Source organism: Mesoplodon bidens (genome assembly GCF_964165515.1).
Source record: "Mesoplodon bidens genome assembly, chromosome: X".
NCBI classification, from domain to species: Eukaryota; Metazoa; Chordata; class Mammalia; order Artiodactyla; family Ziphiidae; genus Mesoplodon; species Mesoplodon bidens.
In genome coordinates, this window is record NC_138163.1 from 106958116 (window position 1) to 106981863 (window position 23748).

General features: G+C 42.6%; 1 protein-coding gene across 1 annotated transcript in view; it reads right to left on the minus strand.

Annotated features, from left to right (window-relative positions):
• The window catches only part of LANCL3 (LanC like family member 3), a 95752-nt gene extending 79075 nt beyond the window's left edge, over positions 1–16677 (minus strand). The window contains exon 1 of the mRNA XM_081221840.1: positions 15975–16677. Coding sequence (XP_081077966.1) covers positions 15975–16553 — 579 coding nt within the window. The 5' untranslated portion in view covers positions 16554–16677. The remainder of the gene's footprint in view (positions 1–15974) is intronic.
• Positions 16678–23748: the final 7071 nt, after the last annotated feature.

Below are 23748 nucleotides of genomic sequence, written 5' to 3' on the forward strand. Positions count from 1 at the left end.
GTTGCAGCACACAGATCTTTAGTTGCGGTATGCGGCCCTGGGCTTCTTAGCTGCCGCCTGTGGACTTCTTATTTGCGGCATGTGTGCAGGATCTAGTTCCCGGACCAGGGATGGAACCCAGGCCTCCTGCATTGGGAGTGCAGAGTCTTACCCACTGGACCACCAGGGAAGTCCCAAAAGCCCTATTCTTAACCATCATCTTTTAATGCCTTCATTGAGACGCTAACCTATTTCAACAGCTGCAACTGGTGATACACGTGCAATTCTTCGCCTTACAAGGAAAGAGGAAACATTTTAAATAGCAAAATTATGTTACTGAAATGTGCATGAGAACAATACCTCCTTTCTGGTTGAGCACTGGTTCTCTTCAGCCTTAGATAGCTGTAAAGTTTGTTAAGAATGTGGCTCTCTCCTAAAGTCATTGTAGGAGTGGAGATTCAGCTGGTCCCCATAGTATTTGCTTTGAGATTGGTGATGTTTCGGTTGCCATGGACACCAGACTTCAATACACCACTGAGCACGGGGAATCCATTCCATGCAAAGCAATGGAGCCAGTAGATGGGTACAGTAACAGCTAACTGCACATAATGCTATGACCAATATTTGTTTTGCCACCTCTCATTCAGATGATGTTCTCACCCATGAAGTCTGTAAGACTGACTCTCATCTGGGAAACAGCTTCTTTATGGCCCAGGTAGCAGTGCTCACACTTCACAGTGTCAAAGGCATTCATTTGTCTGGGTTGTTGAATGTGTAAAGCTATTCAGAAAAGGAAATGTGACCTTACACAAAACACTTCTTTGTTCAGCTTGCTAAAAGAAAGAATGGATCAGGGGCTTCCCTGGTGGTGCAGTGGCTGAGAGTCCGCCTGCCGATGCAGGGGACACGGGTTCATGCCCCGGTCCGGGAGGATCCCACATGCCGCGGAGTGGCTGGGCCCGTGAGCCATGGCCGCTGAGTCTGCCCGTCCGGAGCCTGTGCTCTGCAACGGGAGAGGCCACAACAGTGAGAGGCCCGCGTATCGCAAAAAAAAAAAAAAAAAAATTGTATGCCAAAAATTAGATAACTCGCCACAACTAAAGAAAGGCCACGTGCAACAACGAAGACCCAATGCAGCCAAAATAAGTAAGTAAGTAAGTAAGTAAGTAAGTAAGTAAGTAAGTACTTAAAAGGGGCTTCCCAGGTGGTGCAGTGGTTGAGAGTCCGCCTGCTGATGCAGGGGACACGGGTTCGTGCCCCGGTCCGGGAAGATCCCACATGCTGCGGAGCGGCTGGGCCCGTGAGCCATGGCCGCTGAGCCTGCGTGTCCGGAGCCTGTGCTCCGCAACGGGAGAGGCCACAACAGTGAGAGGCCCCCGTACCGCAAAAAAAAAAAAAAGAATGGATCAAATGACTTCTTGAAAATTCCATCTGTCCAAGTGGCTAGCACCCCAAGAATAATGAGTCTGTTAACTTGGTAGGTTTCCTTAGTAGCTAAATCCATAAAGAAAGTAACTAGGAAAAGATAAGAGGTACTTAGATATATATAAATAACGCATGAGAACAACATGTTTTTCTTTGAGACAAACCAAACATCCAACGTCCAAGGCACTGTACTTAATTAGTGAATGTAGGTCAGAGAGTAATCAGTAAAAGTGAATCACGAAAAGAAATGCTTATTTGGACACATCATGGACTGTTGGCAAGTTTACCAAGAGACCATGGGGATATTAAAGGACCCCCTCCACACATGGAGGAAATCCACTGTGTGTTTGGTAGGAGCCAGTCAAGTGACAAACATCTCTCATTAACCAGCAAAGAGGAAATTAGCCAAGTTAATAAGAAATTAATACAATCTATCATTTTCACATTCAGAAGTCAATAAATATAGTGAAATTCCATTAAAACCACCTTCTCATGGAACACTGGGAGGTCAGGTTATTGGCAAAACAAATAATTCAGTACATTTAAAATAATTTAGGGACTTCCCTGGTGGGCCAGTGGTTAAGACTCTGCATTTACAATGCAGGGGGCACAGGTTCGATCCCTGGTTGGGGAGGTTCCGCCTGCCATGAGGTGCAGCAAAAAAATAATAATTTTTACTATGCACAGTTCCCCAATTTACTTCTTCAGTAATAAGAAAATTATGAACCATGCTCTCTCCAAATAATTACAATACAAATGATAAGTTTAGGTTTTAGTGGAATGTATATTAGTAGATTAATTAAAAGGGGTGAACAAGTTATCTCTAAGGAAATCCAGATTATTCTGCGTTAAATCACTGTATCAGAAAAAAAAAAAGGAAGAAAGTCTACGCATCTTCAATTTAATTTAGAGTTGGGGCAGCACTCCTTTATGTCACACAGGTAAATTTAATTGAATGATTCTAAAATGGGAGTATTTCTATGAGCATCATGTTTTCGATCTGATCTGGGAATGATAGTGTCTCTTATTATGAAAGGATTTAAAACTGCTGGAGCATGGTCTATTTGGGCCTTTAAAGAAATGTAAAAAACAAACAACAACAACAACAAAATCCTTGTGTATATAGTGCAAAATTACATTTATCAGAAAAAAAGAAATCCATGTAGTCACTCGGAGTTCCTAAACCTGCAAGAAGATGTGCCAGGCAGTGATTCTTTCCTTCAGCATCACCCATGAATTGGAAAGCGGATATTCTGGCATTTGTGGGAGAAATCATTTTCAGTACAAAGGCCAAAATGATGAAAATCATGAAGTTTGGCGGAGGCGGGTAGGGGGGATCAGTCAAATCTGTTGACAGGCAATCCCATGAAATTGAAAAAAATATAGTGATTTCAAGCTTTTTACTCAAATCTTCCCAGTGAACCAGCAGCAGCAGCGTCACTTGGGAGCTTGCTAGAGATGCAGGATCTTGGGCTTCACCCCAGACCTGCTGAATCAAAACCTGATTTTTACCAGGATCCCCAGGAGATCTGCGTGCACGTTAAAGTGTGAAGAGCGCGCACTGAAAGCACAGATTTGGCGACCAGCCGGTGGGGATGGAACCTCCCCTCTGCCACTGACTAGCTGTGTAACCTGGAACAAGTTCCACAGCCTCTCTGTGCCTCGGTTCCCTCACTGGGGAGGATGGAGATAGTACTGGAGCCTAGGTCATAAGTATTAAATGACATAATATCTGTAAAGTGCTTACAACAGTGTGCACAACAAGGGATCAAGCAGTGCTAGTTCTTACGTCCTTTTAGCCATCACAGGGTTCTGGATCAAGAGTAACAAAGGATCTAAGATGCAGCCCACAGAAGTGCCCCATTTCCTGATAGGTCTATAATCGAGCAATTAGGAACTGGACTCAGCTTACAAAAATCCAGCTTCCCCAACCTGCTGTTATTTCAAGCCAAACTGCAGGGTTTACTTATGCAATGAACAACACACAGCTGCTTACAAACCAGGGACCACTCAAATTCAGACTGAGTGAAATCTTGCATGTGCATTTTGTTCAGTGAGTGCTGAATGGAACGATAAGAGGACACATCTCCTACCTGAGAAATTTCCATCCTCATTTTTTACCCATCAGTTTGTCATATACTAAAAAGTCTCATGAAACCTAGTATTGAAGATAATGTGGGATTGCAACAAAAAGAATAAAATACCTAGGAATAAACCTACCTGAGGAGGTAAAAGAGCCATATTCAGAAAACTATAAGACACTGGTGAAAGAAATCAAAGATGACACAAACGGAGAGATATACCCGTGTTCTTGGACTGGAAGAATCAATATTGTGAAAATGACTATACTACCCAAAGCAATCTACAGATTCAATGCAATCCCTATCAAATTACCAAGGGCATTTTTTACAGAACTAGAACAAAAAGTCTTAAAATTTGTATGGAGACACAAAAGACCCCAAATAGCCAAAGCAGTCTTGAGGGGAAAAGAATGGAGCTGGAGGAATCAGACTCCCTGACTTCAGACTGTACTACAAAGCTAGACATCAAGACAATATGGTACTGGCCCCAAAACAGAAATATAGATCAATGGAACAGGATAGAAAGCCCAGAGATAAACCCACACACCTATGGTCAACTAATCTATGACAAAGGAGGCAAGGATATACAATGGAGAAAACACAGTCTCTTCAATAAGTGGTGCTGGGAAAACTGGACAGGTACATGTAAAAGAATGAAATTAGAACACTCCCTAACACCATACACAAAAATAAACTCCAAATGGATTAGAGACCTAAATGTAAGACCGGACACTATAAAACTCTTAGAGGAAAACATAGGAAGAACACTCTTTGACATAAATCACTGCAAGATCTTTTTGGATCCACCTCCTAGAGTAACGGAAATAAAAACAAAAATAAACAAATGGGACCTAATGAAACTTAAAAGCTTTTGTACAGCAAAGGAAACAAACAAGATGAAAAGACAACCCTCAGAATGGGAGAAAATATTTGCAAACGATTCAACGGACAAAGGATTAATCTCCAAAATATATAAACAGCTCATGCAGCTCAATATTAAAAAAACAAACAACCCAATCAAAAAATGGGCAGAAGACCTAAATAGACATTTCTCCAAAGAAGACATACAGATGGCCAAGAAGCACATGAAAAGCTGCTCAACATCACTAATTATTAGAGAAATGCAAACCAAAACTACAATGAGGTATCACCTCACACCAGTTAGAATGGGCATCATCAGAAAATCCACAAACAACAAATGCTGGAGAGGGTGTAGACAAAAGGGAACCCTCTTGCACTGTTGGTGGGAATGTAAATTGATACAGCCACTATGGAGAACAGTATGGAGTTTCCTTAAAAAACTAAAAATAGAATTACCATATGATCCAGCAATCCCACTCCTGGGCATATACCCAGAGAAAACCATAATTCAAAAGGACACATGCGGGCTTCCCTGGTGGCACAGTGGTTGAGAGTCTGCCTGCCGATGCAGGGGACACGGGTTCGTGCACTGGTCCGGGAAGATCCCACATGCCACGGAGCAGCTGGGCCCGTGAGCCATGGCCGCTGAGCCTGCGCGTCCGGAGCCTGTGCTCCGCAATGGGAAAGCCCACAACAGTGAGAGGCCTGCGTACGGCAAAAAAAAAAAAAAAAAAAAAAAGACACATGCACTCCAATGTTCAGTGCAGCACTGTTTCCAATAGCCAGGACATGGAAGCAACCTAAATGCCCATTGACAGACAAATGGATAAAGAAGATGTGGCACATATATACAATGGAATATTACTCAGCCATAAAAAGGAACGAAATTGAGTTATTTGTAGTGAGGTGGATGGACCTAGTGTCTGTCATACAGAGTGAAGTCAGAAAGAGAAAAAAATATATCGTATATTAGCGCATATATGTGGAATCTAGAAAAACAGCACAGATGAACCGGTTTGCAAGGCAGAAATAGAGACACAGATGTAGAGAACAAACGTATGGACACCAAGGGGGGAAAGCGGTGGGGGTGGCGGTGGGGGTGGGATGAATTGGGCGATTGGGATTGACATGTATAAACTAATATGTATAAAATAGATAATAAGAACCTGCTGCATAAAAATAAATAAAATTCAGAAAAACAGTTTAGATTATAAAATGTAAAAAAAAAAAAAAAGAAAAAAGAAAATAATGTGGGAAAACAGGCACCCCCAAACGCTCATGGAGGGAATGGAAACTGATGTAACCTTTTTGGAGAACAGTTTGATAATCTCCATCAAGAGAAAAATATCTATAAACTTTGACTCAGCAATTGGGTTTTAAAAATTTATCCTACATATATACTTGTAACAGAAGGCAAAGATACATATACAGACATATGTATGTATGTATATGTAAATGTTGTATACGTATATATGCACATTATATGTAGTAGTGTGTATACTTTACAGCATTAATTTTGATAGCGAAAAAGGAAAAAAGTTTGAATCAACTTAATGTCCATCAATAATGGTTAAATTATGGTATAGCTATTAAATCAAACCAGTATAAAGAATGAGATCTCTCTACACGGTAATGTGCAAAGACGCACAAGACACATAAGAGAACAAGCTGTAGTGTGTGTATGTATATATTGGGTTGGCCAGAAAGTTCGTTTGGTTTTTCCATCAGATCTTACGGAAAAACCCAAACGAACTTTTTGGCTAACCCAATACACACACACACTCACATACACACACACACACACACACACAAAATATCACATAAATGGATAAAAATATAGGTATTTTATATATCCAGAATATTTCTTTAAAAATGTTCAAAGAAGACATTTTTTTAAACATGCATACCTTGTTTTATGCACTTCATTGTGCTTCACAGACATTGCCTTTTTTTTTTCTTTACAAATTGAAGGTTTGTGGCAGCACTGTGTCAAGCAAATGTACCAGAGCCATTTTTCCAACACCATTTGTTCACTTTGTGCCTCTGAGTCACATTTTGGTAATTCTCCCACTATTTCAAACTTTTTCATTATTATTATATTTGTTATGATGGTCTGTGATCTCTGATGTTACTATCATGATTCGCTAATGTTAGGCTGAGATGGTTAGCACTTTTTAGCAATAAAGTATTTTTTAACTAGGGTGTGTACATTGTTTTTTTAGACATAATGCTATTGCACACTTAACAGGCTACAATATAAGAGTAAACATAACTTATCTGCACTGGGAAATCAAAAACTTCATGTGACTTGCTTTACTGAGACATTCGCTTCATTGCAGTGGTTTGGAACTGAACCCACAATATCTTTGAGGTATGCCTGTATATCTTTCTGTATCCTCTTATTGTTTGTGTTTACCTTGTGAGTATGACAGTAATAATTTTTAAGAAAAACTCAGGGAAAAAACTCTCAAACAACCTAACATTTACACCTCTAGGAACCAGAAAAAGAAAAAAAACTAAGCCCAACGTGAGCAGAAGGAAGGAAATTATAAACAAACATTAGAGCCAAAATAGATGAAATGGAGAACAGGAATATACAAGAATCAATGAAATTAAGAATTGGTTCTCTGAAAAGACAAACAAAATTGACCAATTTTTAGCTAGACTAAGACAAAAAGAGAGAGAAGACCCAAAATCAGAAATTAAAGAGGAGACACTAAAACTGATATCACAGAAATACAAAATATAAGAGACTACTATAAACAATTATATGCCAACAAATTGGACAACCTAGAAGAAATGGATAAATTCCTACAAACATACACCTTACCAAGACTGAATCATGAAGAAATAGAAGTCTAAACAGACCAATAATGACTAAGGATATTGAAATCAGCAATCAAAAACCTCTCAACAAAGAAAAGTCCAGGACAAGATGGTTTCACTAGTGAATACTACCAAACATTGAAAGAAAAATTAATGTCAATCCTTCTCAAACTCTTCCAAAAGAAGGAGGGAACATGTGCGACTTCATTTTATGAGCCCAGCATTACTCTCATACTAAAGCCAGATAGGAACACTACAAGAAAAGAATACTACAGGCCAATATTCCTGATGAATATAGATGTAAAAATTCTCAACAAAATACTAGCAAACTGAATTCAGGAGCACATTAATAGGATCATACCCAAGGATCAAATAGGATTGATCCTTGGGATGCAAGGATGGTTCAACAAATGCAAATATGTGAGGTGATGGGTGTGTTAATTAACTATATGGTGAGCATCCTTTTACAATGTATACATATATTAAGTTACCATGATGTAAGATGTAAACATCTTACAATTCTGTTTGTCCATTATACCTCAGTACAGCTGAAAAAATGAAAATAAAAATGTATACATAGTACAAAGGACACTGCATGGCACTCAGTCTGTTCAATAAGTAATTGAATGAGTAAATAAAAAAATGTTTTCCTCTAGAAACGTGATACATCACATTAATATAATGAAAGATAAAAATCATGATCATCTCAATAGATGCAGATAAAGAAAGAATCTGACAAAATTCAACATCTTTTAATGATAAAAAGTGAACAAATTGGGTATAGACAGGATATACCTCAACATAATAAATACCATATATGACAAGCCCACAGCTAACATCATACTCAATGGTGAAAGGTTGAAAGCTTTTACTCTAAGATCAGGAAAAAGACAAGGCTGCCCACTCTCACTCTTATTCAACATAGTACTGAAGTTTTAGCCAGAGCAATTAGGCAATAAAAAGAAAAAAAAGGTATCCAAATCAGAAAGGAAGAAGTAAAATTGTCTGTTTGCAGATGATATAATCATATATATAGAAAGTCCTAAAGAGTCTACCAAAAAACTGCTAGAATAAATGAATTCAGTAAAGTTGCAGGTTACAGCATCAACATACAAAAATCAGTTGTGCTTCTGTACACTAAAAAACCTATCTGAAAAATAAAGAAATCCCATTATAATAATATCAAAAATAAAATACTTCCAAATAAATTTAACCAAGGAGGTGAAAGATCTATACACTGAAAACTGTTAAGACTTGGATGAAAGAAATTAAAGATAAATAAATGGAAATACATCCTGTGTTTGTGGATCAGGATTGATATTAAGATGTCCATACTACCCAAAGCCATCTATAGATTCAATCCAATTGCTATCAAAATTCCAATGGCATTTTCACAGAAAGAGAAACACAGTCCTGAAATTCATACAGAACCACAAAAGACCCCAAGTAGCCAAAGCAATCTTGAGAAAAAAGAACAGAGCTAGAGGCATCATAATTCCTGATTTCAAACTATATTACAAAGCTATAGTAATCAAAATGGTATCGTACTGACAAAAAAACAGACACACGGACCAATGGAACAGAATCGAGAGCCCATAAAGAAACCCTCACGTATATGGTCAACTAATACTTGACATGGGAGCCAAGAATATTCAATGGGGAAATGATAGTCTCAATAATAAATGGTATTGAGAAAACTGGATAACCACATGCAGAAAAATGAAACTGGACCCCTATCTTACACCACTTACAAAAATTAGCTTGAAATGGATTAAAGACTTAAACGTAAGACCTGAAAATGTAAAACTCCTGGGAAAAAACATAGGGGAAAAGCTCCTTGACACTGGTCTTGGCCATGATTTTCTGGATATGACACCAATAGCACAAGCAACAAAATCAAAAATAAGTGGAACTACATCAAACTAAAAAGCTTCTGCACAGAAAAAAGAAACTACTAACAAAAAGAAAAGGCAACCTATGGAATAGGAGCAAATATTTCTGAACCATAAGAGGTTAATATTCAAAATGTATAAAGAATTCACACAACTCAATAGCAAAACAAACAACTCAATTAAAAAAATGGGCAGAGGAACTGCATACACATCTCTCCAAAGAAGACATACAAACAGCCAACAGTTGGATGAAAAGGTGTTCAGTATCACTATCAGGGAAATGCAAATCAAAACCACGATGAGGTGTCTCCTCACACCTGTCAGAATGACTATCACCAAAAAGGCAAGAGATAACAAGTATTGGTGAGGATGCAGAAAGAGAACTGTTGTACACTGTTGGAAGGAATGTAAGTTGCTATGACAACTATGGACAACAGTATGGATGTTCCTCAAAAAAGTAAAACTAGAACTACCATATGATCCAGAATTCCCACTTCTGGGTATTTATCCAAATGAAATGAAAACAAGATCTGGAGGAGATATCTGCATCCCCATGTTCATTGCAGCATTTTTGACAATAGCCAAGTGGGAGGTCATGAGACAGACCTTGGTAAGGGAGCCAAGGGGCAGACACTTTGGTAACCACCCAACAGCCATTGCCCTCCCCTTTCTTCTTGTCAGAACCTGCATCCGCTAGAGGTCAGAGGTTAGAAATGAAGGATATTAGCCTTTTTGGCATCCCCAGAAACCAGAAGTGGCCAGTGCTGGGTTGTTGACCAAGTGCTGGGCAATGAGGCAGAAGGGAAATTCTTCAAGGATAGAATGTTCCATACGATAAGAAAAAAATTCAAAGAAAAAAACCTCAGACCCAGTTGTATGGGAACACAATGCTTGGAATGGCAGCAGCCATCTTGCAATTTTGAAGAGTGATACAGCTCACACACCCAGAATAGCAGAGAAAAACGTTGGAAAGGGCTTGGGTTCTGATGATTTTCCTGAGTTGCTGAACCAATCCTGTAATGACCTAGCGCTACACTCCTTGTCAAGTGAGGTAATAGTGTTCCCATTATTTAGATCAGCAGTCCCCAAACCTTTTTGGTGCCAGGGACCAGTTTCGTGGAAGACAATTTCTCCATGGACCGGGGCGGGGGGGGGGGAGGGGGAACGGTTCAGGTGGTAATGTGAGCGATGGAGAGCAGCAGATGAAGCTTCGCTCTCTCATCCACCTGCCGCTCACCCCCCGCTGTGTGGCCCGGTTACCTGATTTAGATCACTTTCTACTGGACAGTCCATTATTTGCAGCTAAAGGCATCCCCGCTTAGACAGCTGCCAACCACCTGCCTTAGGAATGAGCTAAGGACACAACCAACAATCTGGCAAAAGGTGTTTTCCTTTAATCATGGCAGTAAGATAGATTCCTTGTATTGGGTATAATTTTCTATGTGATGTTCAGAATCACTTTTGATTTTTTGTTAGTAGGTGCAAAGGGAAATAACACTGATCTCATTAAGCAGGTACTTTGTGCCAAGCACTACACTAGGCACTTTATCTAGGGTGAGTCATTGCAGCAACTTCCAGAACAGTCCCCTTTGGGAAAAGAAAATCACATCTATATTTTCTCCAATCTTATTTAAACAACTTGGCATTTCCTTTCATTATGAATGCAGACCACGAACCACCCAGGAGTACTTGTGACTTTGCCACCTATAGAAATCACAGATATATTCATATCACACTGCAGTTGTCGAAGATGTCTTGAAATATCATTGACCCTGATGATACAAATGTACAATAATCCTTAGGCCCCGCTGCAAAACCTTATTGAATGCGTTAATCAAGCAGCACATACGCTACTGCATCACACATGTTTTAAATGTTTTGGTAACCGAATGGTAATATAATTAGCTTCCTTTGTAATCCTGTGTATTTTATGCATCTAAAAATGTTCTTCTAAAAAGAGGTACTGTAGGTTTCACAAGATTTACAAAGGAGTCCTTGGCACAAAAGGGGTTTAGACCCCCTCTAATCAGCCCCCCTTGTGACCCTTCTTAATACTGGTCAACCCGTCATCTACACAGAAAACCAGGGAAATCTTTTTTTGAAAGGTGAGTAAGATGAAGACATTCCCGTTTCAATCTGAAACAAATGCGAACTCCTAATTTGGACTGCCCCGGCCCTGCAGGATCTGCTCTTCCCCTGCTCACAGCTCCTACCTGGTCTCTAGCCCTCTAGCCCTTGCGCACCCTGCTCCAGCTGGGCAGGCCACCTTCCTTTTCTTCGAAATCTCTAAGCAGTTTCCCACCTCGGGGGCTTTGTCCTTGCTGTCCCCTAGGCCTGGAATGCCTGACCTTAAGGCAGCCACTTCACTCTCATGCTTCAGTGCTGAGCTAGGACATCACCTCCTCAGAGAATGCTTCCCCGCTAATGTATGCCAGGCAGCACCCCTCCCCTCTCCCGCCCCACCTGCACTTATTTCCTGTTTACCTCCTTCCAAGCCCTTCTGACAACATAACTATATATTGATTTTTGTTCACTGCTCAATCCTGGCATCTAGCAAGGTGCCTGGCACACGTGGAAAGCTGACATTCACTGAATGAATGAATGACAGACTAAGCGAAGGAGGAAGCTATTATTAATCCATTTTACAAGTGAGGAAATTAAGGCTCCAAGATGTTAAATTATTTGTCCAAGGTCACCCGGGGGCAAAAGTTATTATTTTAACTGTGGTCCCTAGGCCTCCCGCTTAATCCCTCCACCATACTTTCTAACTTCCTTTTCCCTGCAACATTTCCACCAATCTGGAAAGCAGAATAGACCCAATGCAAGTTTTTATGGTGTGATTTCTTAAGACTTTAGCGCTCCATTGCTCAAGGCTATCTGCCTAACAAACCCTCTAAGCTATTTCCCTTGAGTACTTCCAGGAGGGCCAAATTAACCAAAAATATATTATCTGGATAGAGTGGTTCGTTCTGTCTGTCTGTATGTCTCTCTCTCTACATACACACACTTTTTTTAATGTATGAATTTTATAAACGAATACAAATAATAAAATCAAATGTAAGGAAGAAAATTCAGAAGACGGTAAATGAAAGACGAAAAAATTAGATAAACACAGGGCAAAGTTTAGTATGCAAAAATACACGTGATAAGGTATTGTACATAAGCTATGTGGACCACAATTCTGCCATATGCTTCCTAGTAGCCAACATAAAGTGAGAAACACAATCAGTTACACAACTTATCTTGGAGATTTAAAAAATTCAGTCAATTTCCAGGAGGAGCACAACTCTTCCTGTTTCAAAGCCCTGACAGAAATTCCTCTTGTGGATCCTTATAATGAAAGCATGGTAGGATGTAGTGATCAGTATTCTAAACTAAAACCTTATAAATAAATATATCAAGCTTCACAAAACGGTGTCTTAATAGACATGGCTGGTATAATGCCGAAATCTATGCAGCACTGTACTGCCTTGCTGGTCAAAGTGTGGTCCCTGGACCAGCAGCATCAGCATCACCTGGGAACTTGTCAGAAATGCAGAAGCTCAGGCCCAATCCCAGCCCTGCTGAATCAGAATCTGTATTTTATTAACAAGATCTGAAGGTGAGGCCTATAATGTTAAAGTTTAACAAACACTGGTCTAGTGGTTAAGTTTGATTTGAGGTCAAATTTGTAAGAAACTAGTATTCATTTATTCATGCATTCAACCAATATTTACTGATATCTTGGCAGTAGAAAAGGATTTTTTTAAGTTTTTAGTGAAATAGGAAAGGATTTTTTTTAAACATTAACACCAAAAGCACCACCATAAAGGAAGATATTGATAAATGGGATTCCATTAAAACTGAGTGATGAAGCAAGCCACAGAGTAGACAATATTTGCACCACCACCAAAACAAGGAAAGTTGAGTACCCAAATATATATCAGGCACTGTCTTAATGCTAAGTACAGAAAAAACCCAAAAACTCTCTACTCTTATGGAACTTACATTCTAATTAAGAAGACATAAACAGGGACTTCCCTGGTGGTGCAGTGCTTAAAAATCCACCTGCCAATGCAGGGAACACGGGTTCGAGCCCTGGTCCTGGAAGATCCTACATGCCACAGAGCAATTAAGCCCGTGCGCCACAACTACTGAGCCTGCACTCTAGAGCCTGCGAGCCACAACTACTGAGCCCACGTGCCACAACTACTGCAGCCTGGGCGCCTAGAGCCTGTGCTCTGCAACAAGAGAAGCCACGAAAATGAGAAGCCCATGCACCACAATGAAGACCCAACACAGCCAAAAATAAATAAATAAAATAAAGTATGTTTTGTTATTTTAAAACAAGACATAAACAAAATAAGCAAAATGAAGTAAGAAAGGGGCATAAGTCAGGGGACAGGTGGCAGTTTTAAATAGGGTGGATAGGGAAGGCCTCACTGAGGAGCTAACTTGGACAAGGTCAGGGAGCTAACCATAAAAATAGCCAGGGGAAGAGTATTCCAAGCAGAGGGAACAGCGAGTACAAACACTCTCAGACAATAAATACCTGAAACAGCAAGAAGGCTGGTCTGGTTGAAGCAGAGTGAGCAAAAAGTAGAATAGGTAAGCAGGGGCCAGACCACATGGGGCTTTGTCAGCCATTTTAAGGATCTTAGCTCTAACGGCGAGTGAGATGAGAAGCCACTAGAGAAAAGGTAATAGGGAGCCACTGCAGGATGTTGAGCAGGGTAGTGACATAATGAAAAGTGTTTTAAAGAAATCTAGTGTCTCAGAGATACATGGAATGGCTTGAGGGAGAGAAGCCAGCTCAGAGTACATATATTGCACTAATCCCAGTATAGGGTGATTCATTCATTCAGCTACTTATGAGGTGGCAAAGATGTGCCTAGTAGGGTAGGGCGGAGCTAGACTAGGGTGGTAACCGAGCCAGAGGAAAGTGAATATAAATGACATTGGAGGAAAAGAAACCCAGGACAGAATGACAGATTATTTATAGAGAAATGACAGAAGTTCACAATTCAATTTAATCAAGGTTTATGGATCATCTACTGAGGGCAAAGCCATATGCAGGCTGGGACATGGGGGTGGGGATGGTGCAGAAAACTTGTATTTTCCCCTCAAAGGGCTTCCAGCCTGGCATGCCTAGCCTCTGCCCTGCACCTTTCAAGCCTGAACTTTTTGGGTTACCACAGCTGAGGCTGGCACTGAGACTAGCTGATTTGCTCAGGCTAAGAGATGGGTTTTGTTTTGTTTTTTGTTTTACTCTCAGAGCTTGTTCTATGTCCTGGGAGCAGGGGCCAGAGCACCTCAACTTGATTAGTATAAAAAGAGAGATCTGGTTTGGCAGCAGGGCAAAAGAGAGGTCTTAATAAATGTCTTTGTGGATCAGCATTGCAGACTGGCCCTGGGCCACCAGTCTTGGGGCAAGGAGTCCTTCTGATCTGTTGCCACCTGCGTAGCCTGATGGGTCTCCCACTCTGCCATTCCATTCCAGAGAAAAGCACAGAAAGGGAAAGCAGCAAGTTTAAGGAAAACAACTGGGGGGGGGGGGGAAACCCGCACAATTTGAAAATTGCCTGCCACCAGACAGCAAGGTCTGAGAAGCAGTTGCAAATATAATGCAAATGATATGTAAATCGCCCTGTGGCCTTCTCAAAGGTTTTATACAACTGGAAGGGCCCTTGGGAAACGGCCAGCAGGTAACAGTGACTCAGAAGCAGAGTGAACTATTGCAAGACAACTTTGTCACACAGCCCTTTGCTTCCCTGCTAGCACAGTGCAGTCTTTAGTAATCTTTTTTCTCACTTGAATTAACCTCACCTGCTATAAGTTAAAACAAAAATCAAGCCTGCCTCTGTAGAAGTTATCTAAGTTAATTACACTTTAAAAACACTGTGTGCCTTTAATTTTTCTTCAAACGCCGCTCTCGCCCAAATAGAGCCAAGTTAAATGTGTCACTTCCTCCCTAGAACAATATTTAGCTCCAGTGGGTTATGAATGAAAGTGCCTCTCTTTCAGTTCTAGTTACTATGATCCTTTGGAGGATTTGTTTTTTTCCTACTCTATAGGAACTGGCACATTCTCTTCTAATATCCACAGGCTGTATTCAAAGTGAATCCGGAAAAAAAAAAAGACCCACCCCATATGCAGTTGTGAAATCCAATTCACTTCAAGGAGACACTGGAAAGCTATTCATTAAGAAAACCTGCCCTGTCAAGTATGCTGTCATCTTGACAATCCTAAAGACGCATTTGAAAATGAAAAAAACAAAAATACATTCGATTACAATGGGGTAAAATTCTGTCTACATTTATTTAAAAGAGGACACCCCATCAGATATGCATTTTATAAGAGCCATGAAATGAACTGAATAGAAAGCAACACAGGAAGCACATCAGACCTATAGCTGGGCAGTTATTCTGGGTTACAGACTTGGGGATCGCAGAAGCAACTTACCTTCACCTTAATGATGGGAACAATAATAGCATAATCAGCCCCCCAAACTTCTATTATTTTCTAGTACTCTAACATTCGAGGGTGCTTCAGCTTTTGACAGGAGGGTCAAAGGAAGGGAAATCTTTCATTTGGGATTAAAAAAAATCTCACTTGAAAGGGCCTCCAGAGAACTACTGGGCAAAGAGGCTTTTGGGGAGGCGCCATGTCCGCCGTAAAACACGAGCAAAGCGCAAAGGCTCAGAATCCCAACTGAGAGACCGAGAGTGGGTGGGGGGAGAAGAGGGAGAGGGAAAAAACCAGGAGATAAACCTCAAGAGACTCAAGAAACGACAATGTCAGACAAAGAGTAACAAAGAGAGGTGGAGAACAGCCAGGGGCTCTGTTCCCGGAGCCGCGAGTCCGGGGCACGGCGGCCGGGCAGGGCCGGGCAGGCGGCGAGCGCCGCCTCGCGGCCGGGGCTGCCTCTTACCTCCTGGGCGAGTTTCTGCTTGAGCACGAGCGCGGCGCACAGGTAGCCCGCGCGGCCCACGAACAGCTCGTCGGAGCCGCACTCGAGGAAGGAAACCGGCGCGCAGACGGCGCACAGAGACCGGAACTTGCCCAGCGGCTGCACGTAGTCGGACCGGCCCAGGGCGTGGTACACAAGCGTGGCCACGGCGTACACGCCCGCGCCCCCGAGCAGGAAGGCGGCGCGGGTGTCGGCGTCCGGCTCGCCCCACTCCTCGGCGCGGGCGCACGCGTCGATGAGGCGCTTGGCCGAGCGCAGGTAGCGCTCCCGGGCCCCGGCGAAGAGCGGGCTCTGAGAGACGTGGTAGAGCATGTAGGCCACCCCGGCCACGCCGCCGTACAGCCCTCCCTGGCAACTGCTGGCCGCGGCCGCCGCCCCCGCCCCCCGGCCCTCAGCGTCGCCCCCCAGCGGGGGCAGCTCCTGGAGGATACGCTCGATGGTGGCGGTGACCAAGGGCGCCACCGCCTCCTCGCACTGGCCCGCCAGCAGGCTGCCCTGGTAGTCATCGAAGCGGTTGGCGAAGCAGCGCTTGGTGTCCATGCTGCCGCCCGTGCCCCCCAAGGCCTGGCTGGGGTCTGCCGAAGGGCGCGCCCTGCGGTCCCGCTCACCACCTCTCGCTCTTTGAGGCACTCGGATGGCGGTGGATGCGGCCGGAATGGAGCGAGGAGGCTGAGACGGGAGGTGACAAGAGGAGGCGGGCGCGAGAAAGGAGCGCGGAGCGGATTGCCAAGTGGGGCACCGGATTGCCGCGAGGCTCCCAAGTGGCCCCGGCGAGCGCGGGGGATGCGCGTCTCGCGCTCCCCTCGCAGAGGCCGCGCCCTTGCCGAACCCGCCCCCTCCTGCGCCGCCGCAGCTCGACCGCCTCTCCTAGGGGCCGAGGTAATCTCCGGCAGGACCCACGCGGGGGCCGCGCCACTCCTCTCGCTCCGCCCCCGGCTCCTCCCCTCTCGGCGGAAGGCCAGGAACGCGCGGGACACCGATCCGGAACGCTGAGGCTGGGCGTACGCACACCTGGCGGCGGAGGTGAAGACCTCGAGTCCCTCGTGTACTCCAGGGTGGCCCTCCTCGAGTCAGCAGATCAGCATCACCTGGGAGCATGTTAAAAATGGAGCAGCTCAGACTTCACCCCAGGCTTAGTTAATCAAAATCAGCATGTTTACCAAGATCCCCAGGTGATTCTCATGAACAGTAAAGGTTGAGAAGCCACGCAACTAGTAGAGGCTACTGGGAAAAAACTGAGCGCCCTCCTGAAACTTGTTTTTCGTCTTGGTCAACTTGGCTTTCTCATTCTGAGTGTTTCATCCCAAAGGCGGAGGGATTTGAATGCATCACGCACGTTTCGTGCAGTAAAACTGTGAAATGCCCCACAGGGTAATTTTTTCCTCGGCCTTGGCTGTCGTGTTGTTTTTCTTGGACTATCCAGGAGTAAAAGTTCAAAGAACCACACCAGGATAAGGTAAGGGATGGGGATTCTGTCTTTCTCCTACTCTAGAGACCACCCCCGACCCCCATTCATGCGTAGTGAGCGCCCCATAAATGTCTTGACGCCATTAACTAATGAATATAAGGGTAAACGCTGCTGAGAATTTTAATTAGGCGTTTTTTTTTGTTTGGTTGGTTTTTTGCCGTACGTGGGCCTCTCACTGCCGTGGCCTCTCCCGATAAGGAGCACAGGCTCCGGACGCGCAGGCCCAGCGGCCATGGCCCACGGGCCCAGCCGCTCCGCGGCACGTGGGATCCCCCCAGACCGGGGCACGAACCCGCGTCCCCTGCATTGGCAGGCGGACTCCCAACCACTGCGCCACCAGGGAAGCCCTAATTAGGCGTTTTGACCCTTTTCTGTGTGTCCTTAGTTACTTCCTTCCCTCCTTTCCTTCCTTCCCTTCCCATGTTTCTTCCCGTCTCCTCCTCCGCCACCCCCACCCCGCCGCAGGCGTATTGAGTGTCTCGTATGGGTCCTGGACCCTGAAAATAGATGGATAAACAAAATAGACATGGTCCTAGACCTCTTGGAGCTTACAGTCCAGTGGGAAAGACAGAAAATGAACAATTAAACAAATGAATTGCCTTTCTTTTGCTCAGCTGTTTTGAAATAATTCTTCCTTTCCCGAAGTGTTGACTAATGAAGGCCAAAGAGCTCACCTTTCCCAGGGGTATTTGCCTTTTGATAGGGACGGTGCAAGGCACAAAAGAATGAGTGATTCATGGAAAAGTTTCTGACACTTTGTTGGGAGAGCAGCAACTCCACTTACTTGAAAGGCCAGTTTTGCTTGGAGGTAATTTTTTTCCTCAAAATTGTTAATTGTCGCAATGATTTGGAAGCAGAGATTAAATAGGCTGCCCCTCTGTCCTTGCTTGGTGTATTCTGGAGAAGTTCAGTTTGCCAAGATGACCGCCAGGACTGACACATCCATAGAGCAGATGGTATGGCCTCCGTTCTCCTGTAACGTGCCGAAACAGGTTCATTTTTAATTAGAATAATAAAAAGCTAAGTCCACTTTTAGGCAGGGAGTGTGATGGGCTAACGGTATCAAAGGAGCATCTGGAATGTTCTGTTTCTCCTTGGGGCTTCTTCCTCATCCCTCAGTTGTAGTAGGCGTTAGGAGTGATTTTTGCCCCTTTGGGCAAGGAGACATCAAATGCAAACCTGCATAAGCAGAAATGCAGCCTTATTCTACTTTATTCCTCCCCACCTCACCCTCGTCATGAATCTACAGGCAACTCTGTTCATTCTGGCTCTGATTATCCTTCCACACAGCCCAGCACCAAGGTAGCACCAGCAGCAATGAAACGGACTTGGGCTGATTGCCTTCAAAATAAAATGGAAGCAGGTCTCCGAGAGAAGGAGCTCTGCTTTTTTCCCAGTTGTGTTCCCCTCCCACCTCCCGCCAAAAAATGCTACATAACAAACAATCACAAAATCTTGTAGCATATAATAATAAGTTTATTGCTCATGCGTCTGGGATCTTGGCTGCGCTCTGGGGGTGGGCTGGCTGTTGCTTGGGGAGACTGGGTTGACTGGGCTCTGGTCCACATGTCTCATCCTCCAGCAGTTCAACTCTGGCATGACTGCATGGCAATGGCAGAAGGGGCCAGAGCACAAGAGGAAACATGCAAGACTTCTTTAGGTCTGGTCTCAGAGCTGACACACTCTTGGCTGCCTTATTCTATTGGCAAGTTACATCAGGAAATACAGGGTGTCTTTATGTAACTCCAAAGCTACATGACAGGGGCTTCCCTGGTGGCGCAGTGGTTGGGAGTCCGCCTGCCAATGCAGGGGACATGGGTTCGTGCCCCAGTCCGGGAGGATCCCACATGCCACGGGGTGGCTGGGCCCATGGGCCATGGCCGCTGGGCCTGTGCGTCCGGAGCCTGTGCTCCGCAATGGGAGAGGCCACAGCGGTGAGAGGCCCGTGTACCACACACACACAAAAAAAACAAACAAAAAAAACAAAGCTACATGACAAAGGGTGTGTATACAGGGTGGGGTGAAGTATTAGGGTTCTTAGGGGTTTCTTTTCTGCAGTGATGCCCACAAGTAGAACAAAGGTCACAAGATGGATGAGAAACAGCCTGGTTTGGGAGAAGCAAGAAATTAGTGGTATCTAGAAGCCCTCTTAAACTCACAGGAGAAATTAACCCTTTTACCTGTAAACTTCTTTCCCAAAGACCTTGCCACTTTGTTGCACAATTACCTGGCAAAATCTCAGCACAGAACATTCTTCAGGGCGAAGTTAGCTAGTTAGACCATGTGAAGCCTCGCCTCTAATTGTCATTTACTTAATTTGCAAGCAGTGTTGTTTATTTTAATATCATGACTCCACTAGAATATACTCTCCGTGAGGGTAGGGCTTTTTGCTACATTAATTTACTGATCTGTACCAAGAGCCTGGAATAGACCCTGGCACATGTAGTAGGCACTCACTAAAAGTTTGTGAAATGATGAATGAATTGCCATTAAGAGAACCGTTAGCAAGGTCACCTGGGGTGTAGCATGCAGTGAAGCCTTTATTGAAACTTTAGCCTGACTTGATTAAACTCCCACTGTTTTCTTGGATCCTTTTGCTCTTTTGAATGTGAGGATGTAAACATTCTGCAGTTTCTGCCTCCTTACTTTGTTTCTCCACAAAGTCTGGTGACCTCTATACTCTACCTTGAATTCAGTGACTTCACACATTCTATTTTTAATAACTAACCCTGTGTGGGAGATTATATTTTCCAACTACGGCCCCAACAATATCTGCTCTGCCACATGCTCCTCTACAATGTGACCTTGACACTCCTCTCATCAGGAGGTAAGGTATGTGCCCCCTGAGTGGGCTGAGAATCTGAGTGGGAATCTGAGTGGGCTTATGACTTACTTGTAACCAATGGAATGTGATCAAAATGATGCCGCATGTCATGCAAGGCTAGGTCATAAAAAATGATACAGCTTCCGTGCTACATGCTGAAACACTCATATTTGGAGCACTGAGCCACTTTGTAAGAATCTAAGAGAGGCTGCCATTTTGTGAGGAAGCGCAGACAACATGAAGAGGCCATTTGTAGGTGCTTGGATCAACAGCCCAGCTGAAAGAATCAACTGACAGTTATGTGAGTGAGCCACCTTGGATATACAGCCCAGTTGAGCCTTCAGATGACTACAGCTCCATGAGAACCCCATCCCAAACCCTTCCAGAATTCCTGACCCACAATATTATGAACAAAATAAAATAGTTGTTTTGAGCTACTAAGTTTTAAGATAATTTGTTTTTCAGCAATGGTAGCTAGAACATCCTGCTAGCTTCCCATCATCCAATGCCATAAAATCCCTGTAATCAATAGTGCACTCAAGAGGCTTTTTATGGAGGAATCTAAGCAGGGAGACAGCAAGTATGCAGGCACACAGAAAGTTGTGTTCCAAAATAATCTACTTGGACTCTTTAGAAGTAGCACTGACCCCACAAGAAATATGCAGCCTATACAAAACTTGCCAAAGCCATTTATTTTGCCCTTACCTGCAAGATTTTTCCTGATATTTACAGAATCTCTAGCAGCATTTGCTGACAGGCAGCTCCCAGCACGTGGTTTCTGTGATCCTGCTGAATTGCCCAGTTCCTAGCTCTTCCTCAGTATTTCCTTAGTATGCAGATCATGCAAAGCTATGGATGGAAAATAGTTTTAGTGGGTTCATCAAGGAAATCATGTAAAAATTATGCAAAACTATCCAGGAAATACATATTAAAATTAAAGGGCTTCTCTTATGGAAATCATTGCTATCTAAGGGTGAATATGAAAAAAAAATCATTGTATAACTGTCAAACCTCAACATGTAAGGTTTAGTACATTTTATGGGATAAACCATCTTAAAATTACTTTCAGAAAGTTTTCCAAAGTTTTGCTCAAAGCGTGTGTTTTGAAAATGGTTTAGATAACTGAATCAGTGCTATGTCCAGTCCTTATAGCACATTCTCTTTGGAGATGCATCTCTGATTTAAAAAAAAATTTTACTTTATACTAGAGTATAATTGATTTACAATGTTGTATTAGTTTCAGGTTTATGGCAAAGTGACTCAGTTACGCATATATATATGTATATGTATATATATATATATATATATATATTCTTTTTCAAATTCTTTTCCCATTTAGGTTATTACAGAATATCAAGCAGAATTCACTGTGCTATACAGTAGATCTTTGTTGGTTATTTATTTTAAATATAGTAGTGTGTATATGTCAATCTCAAACTGCCAATTTATCCCTCCCCCCACCTTTCCCCTTTGGTAACCGTAAGTTTGTGTTTTAGGTCTGTGAGTCTGTTTCTGTTTTATAAATAAGTCCATTTGTATCATTTTTTTAGATTCCACTTATAAGGGATATCTTATGATATTTGTCTGACTTACTTCACTTAGTATGATAATCACCAGGTCAAACCATGTTGCTGCAAATGGCATTATTTCATTCATTTTTATGGCTGAGTAATATTCCATGGTATATATGTACCACATCTGCTTTTTCCATTCATCTGGCGATGGACATTTAGGTTGCTTCCATGTCTTGGCTATTGTAAACAACATTGCAGTGAACATTGGGGTGCATGTATCCTTTCGAACCATGGTTTTCTCTGGATATATGCCCAAGAGTGGGATTGCTTTATCATATTGTAGTTCTGTTTTTAGTTTTTTAAGGAACCTCTGTACTGTTCTCCATGGTGGCTGCACCACTTTACATTCCCACCAACAGTGTAGGAGGGTCCTCTTTTCTCCACACCCTCTCTAGCATTTATTGTTTGTAGACATTTTGTTGATGGACATTCTGACTGGTGTGAGGTGATACCTCACTGTAGTTTTGATTTGCATTTCTCTGATAATTAGTGATGTTGAGCATCTTTTCATGTGCTTTTTGGCCATCTGTGTGTCTTCTTTGAAGAAATGTCTATTTAGGTCTTCTGCCCATTTTTTGATTGGGTTGTTTATTTTTTTGATATTGAGCTGTATGAGCTGTTTGTATATTTTGGAGATGAATCCCTTGTTGGTTGCATCATGTGCAAATATTTTCTCCTATTCTGTGGGCTGTCTTTTCATTTTGTTTATGGTTTCCTTTGCTGTGCAAAGGCCCAGGGATCGAACCTATGCCCTCAGCAGTGAAAGTACAGAGTCCTAACCACTGGACTACCAGGGAATTCCCGCCATTTTGTTAATTGTTTTGGATTTGTTTTTCAAGGTCTTTTTTTCTTCCCTTCATCTTTTGTTCTCTTGTGATTTGACAACTAACTTTACTGTTGTGTTTGGATTCCTTTTTCTTTTTTGTGTGTGTATCTATTGTAGATTTTTGGTTTGTGGTTACTGTGAGGTTTTGACATAGTAGTCTATATATAAACAAGATTGTTTTAATTTACTGGTCTTTTCATTTCAAATGCATTTCCAGTATCCTGCATTTGTACTCTCCTCTTCTCACGATTCCTGGTTTTGATATCATATTTGTGTGTGGATGATTTCCTACCTTTACTTTATGTTTGCCTTTGTTGATGAGCTTTTCAATTCATAATTTTCTTGTTTCTAGTGTGGTCTTTTCTTTTCCATCTAGAGAAGTTCCTTTAGCATTTGTTGGCAAGCTGGTCTGGTGGTGCTGAATTCTGTTAGCTTTTGCTTGTCTGTAAAGCTTTTGATTTCTCCATCATATCTGAATGAGAGCATTGCTGGGTAGAGTATTCTAGTAGGTTCTTCCCTTTCATCACTTTAAATATATTATACCACTCCCTACTGGCCTGCAGAATTTCTGCTGAAAAATCAGCTGATAACTTTATGGCGATTCCCTTGTATGTTAATTGTTGCTTTTCCCTTGTTGCATTTAATATTTTTTCTTTGTATTTACTTTTTTGTCAGTTTCATTAATATGTGTCTTAGCATGTTCCTGCTTGGTGTTATCATGTATGGGACTCTCTGGGCTTCCTGTACTTCAGTGACTGTTTCCTTTCCCAGGTTAGGGAATTTTTCAGCTATTGTCTCTTCCAATATTTTCTCAGGTCCTTTCTCCCTCTCTTCTCCTTCTGGGACCCATATAATGCGAATGTTGGTGTGTTTAATATTGTCCCAGAGTTCTCTGTGACTGTCCTCATTTCTTTTCATTCTTTTTTCTTTATTCTGTTCTGCGGCAGTGATTTCCACCATTCTGTCTTCCAGCTCACCTATCCGTTCTTCTGCCTCATTTTTTCTGCTATTGATTCCTTCTAGTGTATTTTTCATTTCAGTTA